This window comes from Triturus cristatus, chromosome 2_2, assembly GCF_964204655.1.
Source record: "Triturus cristatus chromosome 2_2, aTriCri1.1, whole genome shotgun sequence".
Classification (NCBI taxonomy): Eukaryota; Metazoa; Chordata; class Amphibia; order Caudata; family Salamandridae; genus Triturus; species Triturus cristatus.
Genome location: NC_140582.1, coordinates 1,219,791,436 through 1,219,803,096, shown reverse-complemented (window position 1 = coordinate 1,219,803,096; position 11,661 = coordinate 1,219,791,436). Strand labels below are relative to the sequence as shown.

The 11,661-nt window shown below is 44.9% G+C and overlaps 1 protein-coding gene across 2 annotated transcripts in view; it reads right to left on the bottom strand.

Moving 5' to 3' along the window:
- Positions 1 to 4,358: 4,358 nt before the first annotated feature.
- The window catches only part of LYRM2 (LYR motif containing 2), a 138,306-nt gene continuing 131,003 nt past the window's right edge, over positions 4,359 to 11,661 (bottom strand). For both annotated transcript variants that reach the window (XM_085642856.1, XM_085642855.1), the window contains exon 3: positions 4,359 to 5,223. In XM_085642856.1, coding sequence (XP_085498982.1) covers positions 5,143 to 5,223 — 81 coding nt within the window. In that variant the 3' untranslated portion in view covers positions 4,359 to 5,142. The remainder of the gene's footprint in view (positions 5,224 to 11,661) is intronic.

Below are 11,661 nucleotides of genomic sequence, written 5' to 3'. Positions count from 1 at the left end.
TAATTTGATGCATGGCAGCGCAGCAAACCTTCACGCTGCACTGCCGTGCGTCAAACTTAAAAGGCAGCAATGCGTCATATCTACAAGATACAGCACATTCCTGTCCTTCTCCCCTGCAGCAGTGCGCCAGCGCGGACACCCATGCATCAAGTTGCAAGGGGGCCTGCTTGGTGAGCATTAATGTTTTTGTGCAGGAAGGGAAACCTTCTTGCACAAAATAATTGATGACATTTTCCTCTTTCTCAGCATGTGGGGAGGTGTAGGATTTTGATGCATTCCCAGTTTTACAAAATGTTCTAAACCTGGGAATGCTTCAGATTCCATGGGTGCTGCGTGAGAACATCCACAGCAACACCTGTGGAACTCCACTTTCAGAGTAATGCGTGAACGGGACCCATGTTTACAAGGCGATGAAAAGTCATGCAGTGTGACAGTATGTGGCCTTGTAAATATGGGTAAGCCCATTGTGCTGCCGATGTGTCCAATAAGTTATGCACTGTTCATGCAATGGGCTTGAAAAAGAGGCCCAGAGTCTCCACAGAGGCAGAAGATTTGGTTGCAAACAACCAGGAGAGTGTAAGGGCACATGTAGAGATGTGGCTGCCCGCCGGTGTAGAGGTATGGAGAGATGGGAACATCATCGAGGTACTGTAGTGCTCTACTGGTGACTTGAGGGTTTGGGGGGAGCTAGAGGTAAAGGGAGGTGAGGATGACTTCAGGGCTCAGGTCGGTAGATATAAAGGGAAGTGAGGGTGACTTGAGGGCTCTGGTGCATATAAAGGGAAGTGAGGGTGACTTGAGGGCTCAGGGGGAGCAGAGGTAAAGGGAGGTGAGGAAGACTTGAGGGGTAAGAGGTGGGTAGAGGGTTCAAGATAAGTACAGGTAAAGGGAGGTGAGGGTGAGGAGAGGGTGACTTGAGGGTTCGCAGTGGTTAGAGGTAAAGTGAGGTAAGGGTGACTTGAGGATTCGGGTTAGGTAAAGGTAGGTGAGCGTGACTTTAGGGGTCGGTGGGTATTAGTAAAGGAAGGTGAGGGTGACTTAAGGGCTCTGGGGTGGGTAGAGGTAAAGGGTGCTGAGGATGACACGAGGGCTATGAGGTGGGTAGAGGTAAATTGAGGCGAGGGTGACTTGAGGGCTCAGGGATTCATAGAGGTAAAGGAAGGTGAAGGTAACTTAAGTGCTATGGGGTGGGTAGAGGTAAAGGGTGGTGAGGGTGACATGTAAGCTCAGGGGTGTGTAGAGGTAAAAGGAAGTGAGAGTGACTTGGTTGGATAGTCGCCAAAAATGGATGAGGAACAGCAGACTGAAGCTGAACTCGGACATGACGGAGGTCCTCATCCTCGGTTCCACCCCTTCGGCCTGGTACGACTCCTGGTGGTTGACCACACTGGGAACAGCTCCAACACCCACCGACCACGCACGCAACCTTGGGGTCATCCTCGACTCCACCCTCTCCATGACTAAGCAGGTCAACGCCGTCTCCTCCTCCTGCTTCAACACCTTCCGCATGCTCCGCAGGATCTACAAGTGGATCCCCACCGAAACGAGAAGAACGGTCACCCAGGCCCTCGTCAGCAGCAGGTTGGACTACGGAAACGCCTTCTACGTAGGAACTTCGGCCAAACTCCTGAGACGGCTGCAACGCATCCAGAACGCCTCTGCACGTCTGATCCTCGACATCCCCCCGCCGCAGCCACATCACACCCCACCTGAGAGACCTGCACTGGCTCCCCGTCAACAAGAGGATAACCTTCAAGCTCCTCACCCACGCACACAAAGCACTCTACAACACCGGACCAGCATACCTCAACAGACAACTCAGCTTCCACACCCCCACCCGCCAGCTCAGCTCCACCGGCCTCGCCCTCGCCGCAGTCCCCCGCATCAAAAGAACGACTGCCGGTAGCAGGTCTTTCTCCCACCTCGCTGCCAAGACCTGGAAAACCCTCCCCACCCACCTATGGCAGACCCAAGACCTACTGACCTACAGAAGACTCAAGACCTAGCTCTTCGAGCAGTAGCAGCACCCCCTCACCCCCAGCGCCTTGAGAGCCTCACAGGTAAGTAATGCGCTTTACAAGTGATATGATTGATATGATCTGATACGACCTGTCTTTGTAAGTATGGTATAGCCTATCATTGTATAGTATGGTATGACCTGTCGTTGTATGGTATGGTCTGTCGTATGGTATGACCTGTCATTGTATGGTATGGTAAGACCTGTCATATGGTATGACCTGTCATCGTATGGTATGGTATGACCCGTCGTCGTATGGTATGGCCTGTCGTTGTATGGTAAGGTATGACCTGTTGTTGTATGGTATGGCATGACCTGTTGTATGGAATGGTATGACCTGTCGTTGTACGGTATAACCTGTAGTTGTACGGTATGGAATGATCTGTCGTTGTATGGTATGATATGGCCTGTCATATGGTATGGTATGACCTGTTGTTGTATGGTGTGGTGTGGTATGGCCTGTCGTTGTATGGTATGGTATGGTATGGTATGTCATTATATGGTATGGTCTGTCGTTGTATGGTATGGCCTGACTTATATGGTATGGTATGACCTGTCGTATGGTATGGTCTGTCGTTGCATGCTATGGTATGACCTGTCGTTGTATGGTATGGTATGGCCTGTCATTCTATGGTATGGTATGGCCTATCATTTTACGGCACGGTATGCTATGGTATGGCCTGTCATTTTACGGTACGGTATGCTATGGTATGACCTGTCATTGTACGGTATGGTATGGTATGCTATGGTATGGCCTATCATTGTGCGATATGTTATGGCCTGTCATTGTATGGTATGGTATGGCCTGTCATTGTACAGTATGGTATGGCCTGTCATTGTATGGTATGGTCTGTCATTGTACGGTATGGTATGCTATGGTATGGACTGTCATTGTACGGTACGATATGCTATGGCCTGTCATTGTATGGTACGGTATGGTATGGTATGGCCTGTCATTGTATGGTACGATATGCTATGGTATGGCTTGTCATTGTATAGTACGGTATGACCGGTCATTGTATGGTACGGTATGCTATGGTATAACCTGTCATTGTATGGTATGGTAAGGTATGGCCTGTCATTGTGTGGTGTGGTATGGCCTTTCATTGTTTGGTATAGTATGGCCTGTCATTGTACGGTACGATAATCAATGGTATGGCCAGTCACTGTACGGTACAGTATGCTATGGTATGGCCTGTTGTATGGTACGGTATGCTATGGTATGGCCTGTCATTGTACGGTATGATATGCTATGGTATGGCCTGTCATTGTATGGTATGGTATGGCCTGGCATTGTACGGTATGGTAAGGTATGGCCTGTCATTGTATGGCATGGTATTGTATGTTACGGCTTGTCATTGTATGGTATGGCCTGTCATTGTTTGATATGGTATTCTATGGTATGGCCTATCATTGTACGGTATGGTATGGACTGTCATTGTATGGTACGGTATGCTATGATATAACCTGTCATTGTATGGTAAGGTATGGCCTGTCATTGTATGGTACGGTATGGCCTGTCATTGTACGGTATGGCCTGTCATTGTATGATATGGTATGCTATGGTATGGCCTATCATTGTACGGTATGGTATGGACTGTCTTTGTATGGTACGGTGCGGTATGGTATGGCCTGTCATTGTATGGCAAGGTATGGTATGGCCTGTCATTAAATGGTACGGTATGCTATGGTATGGCCTGTCATTGTATGGTATGCTAGGACCTGTCATTGTATGGTACTGTATGCTATGGTATGGCCTGTCATTGTATGGTACAGTATGCTATGGTATGGCCTGTCATTGTATGGTACGTTATGGTATTGTATGGCCTGTCGTCGTACGTATGGTATGGCGTGTCATTGTATTGTATATCATGGCTTGCCATTGTACAGTATGGTTTGGCCTGTCATTGTATGGTACGGTATGATATGGTATGACCTGTCATTGTATGGTACAGTATGGCCTGTCATTGTATGGTATGGCCTGTCATTGTACAGTATGGTATGGTCTGTCATTGTATGGTACGGTTTGGCCTGTCATTGTACAGTACCGTATGGCCTGTCATTGTACGGTACATCATGGCCTGTCATTGTACCCATTGTACAGTATGGTATGATCGGTCATTGTACATTACGGTATGGTCTGCCATTGTACAGTACAGTACGGTATGGCATGGTATGATGTCTTATGGTAGAGTACAGTGTGGTATTGCCTGTCTAAGGCCTATTTGCTTACTGACGATGAAGTAAGGCATGGACTCTCATTCTGCGTTGAGCAAATGTCCAGAGGTGGAACTCTGGGTGCAGCCATTTCAGAGGAAAGAGCATCAACGTCACCAGAGGCTTCTGCGCAAAAAAGAACATTTATTTCAACAATGTAAATTTCAAATTGGCCACGTTGTCATCTCAGATTGACAGGGCTTCTTTATCCAGATAATGTTTACTACATGTTAGTCTCAGTTGTGGCTTCACCACCTGTACAGCGTCATAAGGCCTTTTTGAGCACATCTGGGCTCCGGTAAACTACAAAAACTACAAAAATGGCAGTATGTCCTTGCTGGAGCAGTCTAAATAGATTTTTAGACAACAATAATGTTCATGGATGGAGGCTCAAACATATTTTGGGTGGAAGATTCCAAGACTTTGAGTCCACAATGTCCCATTGCCTGTAGAGAGTGATTTTACAGTAGATCCGAAGCCCCTGCGCTCCTGGACACAGGGCACACTGACTCTGTGCCCTGAGATCCTGATGACATCTCATTAAAGAAATCTTCGAAGACCACACTAACAACTGTGTGTTTTATATTTCCTCCTGGGCTTGGAGGCCTTTGGGTAGCCATGCACTTTATAAGATTCACAGAATAGAATTAAATATGTGTTGAGCAGAATGTTATCAATTTATTAAACTTAAATTATGTTTTTAAACTTAAAACTTTACAACTGTCCACAGTGCATCCTTGGTTAGTATGGAAGGACACAGACGCTTCCTGTGACACACGTCACGGTGTCTAGTATTGTCTCTCTCCACCTTGGACAGATCCTGTAGCTGTAGCCGAAGAGTCACGGGTCTCTCTCCTCATCAACAATTGGCCCAGAGGGGTCCAGATTTCTCCTCCATCCTCACATGGCTACGATTGGGCCAGCTGCAGGGATCTCTCCAGCTCTTGCAGCTGCATGGTCCCTTGCGTGACCATCATTCGGATCACCACCTGGAAAACAGGAGCATCGTGAGAAGGGTGCACTGTGACAGGGTTATGAAGAACACTTCAATCTGTTAAAGACATGAGCCAGGGAAGAAAGGTCCAATTGTAACCAGCACACAGTGGGTACAGGCAGCAAGGTGGGATCTCTGAGCTAAGAGAAGCCAATGCAATGATGTGGAAAAACACAACACCTGCTGAGGGTGCAACAAACAGAAACGGCCCCAGAGGCATATGCTTTTTTAAATACAGTTTTACACAGCAACAACTTAGGAGAGCATTAGAGTGTATTAAATGAGCACCAGATTACATTACAAACATTTATTGACACGTGTAGATTAAGTGATTTGTCCAGAATCACAGGCTATTGAGCCGAGCCGGGACTCAAACCTAGTTCCCCAAGCTACAAAGTCTCTGCCCCCTCATAACCATGGACAGCAAAAGCTCATCTTCTCTCTCTCTTTAGGTTTATATTTATATTTTGAAATTAAATTTTTCATACAGATGGATCAAACACCAAAGAGGAACAATTGGAGTCGCCCAGACCATTCAGAGACCCAACAGATGGTTTGGTCCTCCATGGCTGCTCTGGGGCCCTACCAATGGGAAGCTTCGTGAGATACTATTCCAGCATCTGGAGGACCTCGGTACATATCAGCTCTCTTTTAGTCCATGGCTTAATAATCCACCACCCGTCCCATTCTGCTAAGAAGGTTCACTCTCCCCCACCCCCCAATGCAAAGAGTCTCCATCCCCCGCAGCTCCCACAAGCTCGGAGCCCAATCCATATTTGTAGGAACAGTTTCCTTAAGTCCTGGGTCACAACCACCTGCTTCATCACCAAATGCATTTGGGCAGATGTTCTGCTCTTTCCCAAAAAGCTAAACTAGTCTCTGGGGGCCTTATTTATGAGAGGCCTACATCACTTTTGCTAGATGTAAAATTGTATTGCGTGACACAGGGCGCTCATTTCCATTTATGAAGCCACGCAAAGCCACCCTATGGCTTTGAGTGGCCTCATAAATCAGGAGTAAGGCGACGCAAGGCAAATCGCTGCATTGCCTTACTCTGCACCAGGGAGGCGTCCCATGGGCGTTGCGGTGGGTGTTTCCACGAAACACCCATGGATTTTGACGCTGCCCCAGATTTACAAAATCATGTAAACCTGGGGAAGCGGTAAACTCTTATGCCTCCCGCGGTGAGGCGAAATGAGGAGAAATATCTTTATTTCTCCTCCTTTTTTTCTCTTTCTATGTGCGCTGCAATCTGCAGAAAGGACAGAAATGCACCGTATTGCATAAATACTGTGCATCCCTGCCCTTTCACTTTGGCATAGGGCAGCGCAGCTAAAATCCCATCAATGAGAGTCTGGGTTTCCAAGGAAAGTGATGTGCCATCTCACACCTGTGCAGGACGGCACCTCCTTTGAGGGTGCCAACACCTTCATACAGCTCCAGAATGGGGGGAGTGTTTACTCTCCACCTACGTCATCACCTTTTGTATTTTCTTTTGTCCTAATACATGCGCATTAACAAGGGGAACTACCAATACAGCGTAAACGTGTGCAAGGATTCTCTGCCCTCAGGCAACCTAATCAAGCTGCGTTTTGTCCCAAGTGCCTTCCCACTCATCTTAGACAAGTTCTTTCTCCGATTTGTCTCCTCATCTGGGTTGGGTTGCCAACTTCTTCTCCCATCCATCAAGCACCACTCACTTGTGGATATGTTGACCTAACAGGTTTTTAGATTCTTACCCAAAATTGATTTCTCAAAAAAGGCAACAAACTTACTAATACACAATTGTCTTTCCTTAGAGTAAATTCCTCGTCCAGCAGGGCTGGCATTAAATCATGTTTGGCGCCAACTGCCGTAATGAGGAAGGTTAAAGTTATGAGTGACTAAGTCACCCCCAATTTGCCCAATAGTATTAAAATACTTCGAGCTCTTACATACAGATGAGTGTCTGCTAGTCTGTCCTGCTTCTTCAAGAAGAGACCTCTGGTGAGCGTATGGGCTTAAAGCACCATCGAATCATGATCACCTTATGGCCTTGTTCCACTGTACACCACTGTATTATGATCTGATGATGTCGTTCCACGGTACACCATTGTAAAATGCTCTCCTTATGGCGTCATTCTACCGTACACCATTGTATCATGATCTCCTTATGGCCTCGTTCCACTGTACACCATTGTATCATGATCTCCTTATGGCCTCGTTCCACCGTACACCATTGTATCGTGGTCTCCTTATGGCGTTGTTCCACTGTACACCACTGTATCGTGATCTCCTTATGGCGTCGTTCCACTGTACACCATTGTATCGTGATCTCCTTATGGCGTCGTTCCACCGTACACCACTGTATCGTGATCTCCTTATGGCGTTGTTCCAACGTACACAACTGTATCGTGCTCTCCTTATGGCGTCGTTCCACTGTACACCATTGTATCGTGATCTCCTTATGGCGTCGTTCCACTGTACACCATTGTATCGTGATCTCCTTATGGCGTCGTTCCACCGTACACCACTGTATCGTGATCTCCTTATGGCGTCGTTCCACCATACACCACTGTATCGTGATCTCCTTATGGCGTCGTTCCACCGTACACCACTGTATCGTGATCTCCTTATGGCGTCGTTCCACCGTACACCACTGTATCGTGATCTCCTTATGGCGTCGTTCCACCATACATGTATCTCTGCAGGTGAATGTTCACCAGTATACCGGGTGTACAGCGTGGTATATAGAATCAACACTCCACCAAATTGAATCCAAAAAGCAAACTATTCAAACAGATTACTTTAAACAAAAGCGAGTATATTGCAACCAATGACAATAAAGTCAAATGAATGACAGTGTCTGATCACACGTAAGATATACATCTCAAGCAATAAATAAACTGTAAATCAACATCAATTAACGTAGAAATCAGATCATTTGCAACTCTGCAAAAACCTAATACATTTTCAGCAAAAATGCCCAACCCAGCCCAATGCATTTCGGGATCTGATTCATCCCTTCTTCAGGGGCCACTGTAAAAAAAAAGATGAACAAATTACAATGCTATCTCTTTTGAACATTGTTATTACAAGCAACTTAACGTTCAGCAAAGGCCAGAGAACCTGCACCGCCTGTATATGCTTACACACGGCAAGTCAATGTATAGCGTGAAAAGTAAAGCATGCACATGGAGAAATGAAAGTGATACAAAGAATGTGACCATGATGGGTGTGACTAAATGAAAAGAAAGGTCCAGAAAGTGCTCACAGGGTGTAAAAATGAAGCAAACAGAACGGAATAACGCCCAAAATGCCACAAACCAACCCGATGATCTCGATGCAATGCGTCGAAGCTCATTAGAGGAACAAGCAACCATGCACGTGGTTAAAGCGTGAAAGATAAACTCACTGTTTGCTGTGACAGCCGAATGCCACTACCTACTAGGAATGTGCAACGGGAATAGTGCCGCAACTGTGAAAAAAATACAATACTCAATGTCCTCCCTGTCGTTCTGAACACGAACTGAACATAGCCAGCGTATGCATAATGCCAATCAAAGAAACCATAATAAATCTAGATGAAAAAGTTCCTCCGTCGTCTGTGTCCAACAATCTGCAAGGCTCGAATTACTATAGGCTTGTCGCAGTAACACCACTGACCGAAAACCTGTGAAGAATCAACGGATTATTATGAACTAAATACCGCTATGAACACCCAATGCTGAAGAATTAATCACTCACATACCAACATTATCAAAACGAAGTCTCTCCTTACCAAAATGGCAATCTGTGTTCTACGAAGAAATGACCTTGATAAAACCTGCAGCAGAACACTCTTGAGTTCCAAACACAATGCTTCTGAGGACATAAAACATGCGCCACCTTACACATCACCCTGGGGAATTGGAATTAACCGTAATAATCTGCGTGAACCCAGTCACTGAGCTCCCGCCACTTCTATCTCACTCCCACAATCCGGTCTATCGACCAACTAACTTCACGCAGAAAACGCGCTAATTACATTGTACCCAAGACTTACCATGAACATACCACATTAAAGGAACCACATCATTTCAAGTTTGTCATTGAGACCACCTGGCATCATTGTCTGCAAGGTCTTAATCCACCACACTTCATGTTGAGATAGTAGCCTCGTGTTGTCAAGACCTACATTACTAGATAGCATTTCCAATATTGTGAATCTCAATTGTGCAATTGAGCGTGTTCTAACCAATGTGACACAAAATCAGATTTAACACTACGTGTTCGGATAGTGCTCTTGTGTTCTGATATGCGCACCTTTATTTTGCGTGTGGTTTTGACAACATATAGGAGGCCACAAGGGCATTTGATGCAATGTATAACATATGCAGAATTGCAATCTGCATTGTATCTCAACTTGATTTTCTTCCCAGAGTGTGGGTGATTGATTGTATTGCCCGTGGTCACGTTGCTACAATTAACGCAATTATGACACTTGCGCATGCCAGTATATGTTAGTTGCGTGGATTCAGTTGTGTGTGTCAACAATTCTTTGATGTTTCTACTTCTCGTGTAGGCAAACAAAGGTTCTCAAGCAAATAATCCATTGAAGTCCGGTTCACATTTGAGCAAGTCCCATCTTGATTTAATGATCTTCCTAACAGTTGATGTTTTCGTGGAATATTTGGAAACAAAGACAAGCCGTTTTTCAGTTGTCCTAGGTTTTGACACAAGTAAATCCTCACGTCTCAACTGTTGTATTTTGGCAACACCTTGGGTCAGAGTAGCTGTAGGATAACCTCGCTGTTTAAAGTCCTCACATTGTTCCTCTAGAATTGATCCCAACATTTCCTCATTAGACATGATTCTCTTGGTTCTAAGCATTTGTGAAGATGGCAGATTCTCTAATAGTGATGGAGGATGAAAACTGGAGAACAGTAACTAGTTGTTCTTGTCTGTAGGTTTTTTTATACGCAGCTGTGTGCAATTTGTTGTTCTCCTTCGTGATCAACACATCCAGAAATGACAAACTGTTGGATCCGATATTGTGGGTGAATTGAATGCGAGAATGTTTTTTAAATTTAATTCTTTGATTCTGAGTTCCAATTGTGCTGCTGAATTATTCCAAATTAAAAAAATGTTGTCAATACATCTGACATAGAAAAGCAAATGTGGACTCCAGAGAACGTCTGTGAAGATGTAGTCATGTTCAAACTTGGCAATTAAAGTGTTGGCGTACGCCGGAGCACCAGAAAAACCCATAGAGGTACCGCTTATCTGTAGATAGAAATCTTACTACCATTGTAAATAACTATGTTGTAGACAGAACATCAAAAGATACAAGATGGAAATTTTGTTGGCACCTAAATCTGGCAACTGCAACAAAGCCCATTCGCATGCTTCTATGCACTCCTTCAAGGGTATGGAGGTATACACCACAGTAACATCAATAGAACATAGAAGCCAGGAAGATGCACACTGATCGCCTACCACACGTAGTAGTTGTAAAAATTGTGTGGTATATTTAATAAAGCTCTTCCATGTTTGTACAACCTTCTGTAAAAAATGATCTACGTATTGTCCCACGGGTGCGAAGATGGAATCGCATCCTGATACTATTGGACTGAAGGGAGGATTCTCCAGATTTGTATGCACCTTCGGGAGCATGTCAAGTCTAGGTCTCCTGGGATAAGTCACACTCAAAAACGTCCGAGTGTTGGTAGAAATCCATTTGGAATGTTAATCTGAAATCCTTTGCCAATTGTTTGATTATGCTCATCTCGTGTTTTTTAAAGTTGGTTTTGACATCAGGTCAAAGATTTAATTAAGCGAAGTCATTCTTGATTAACGTCTCAAAAGTGTCGAGCAATTTATGTGACACAGGTGCCATATATGTACTCTTGGGTTTAACAAACCTGTGCTCAGGATCTTGTTCACTACTGATGGGATCAGAAGAGTCCAGCGTCAGTAAAACATTTGAGAAAAAATGTTTTAAACGCAAATTCCTCATGAATTTAAATGTTGACACTTCAAGTTCCAAGGCATTAGTGTGATACACAGGAATTAAGGAAGTACCTTTATTCAAAACAAGTTGTTGAGCTGGCGACAACTCAACTGTGGAAATATTTATGACGAGGTCTTGATTTTACTCCTTAAATTGAGAGCTTCTATCTCTTTTTCTCTTGCTCCTCCTGTTTTTTTTTTATCTGGTGGTCATCTTGAAGTTTGGCCACTGGCTAAAAAAAGATGTCGGCTGCGGTGCTGCTTCAGCTCCAACATGTTGCAAGGTCGACCCAGCTATTTCTTGTTGAACGTCCAAAGGTGTTCTAGTTGTTTCCAATTCTTGGTCTGAGACCACGGATTCTTGAGAAGATATATTCGGTTTTTGGAAAGGCCATCTACGGGCATACACCTCTGCCCAGGTGTAAACCTCATTTAATTTGTAGGCAATTGTATCATGGCGAAA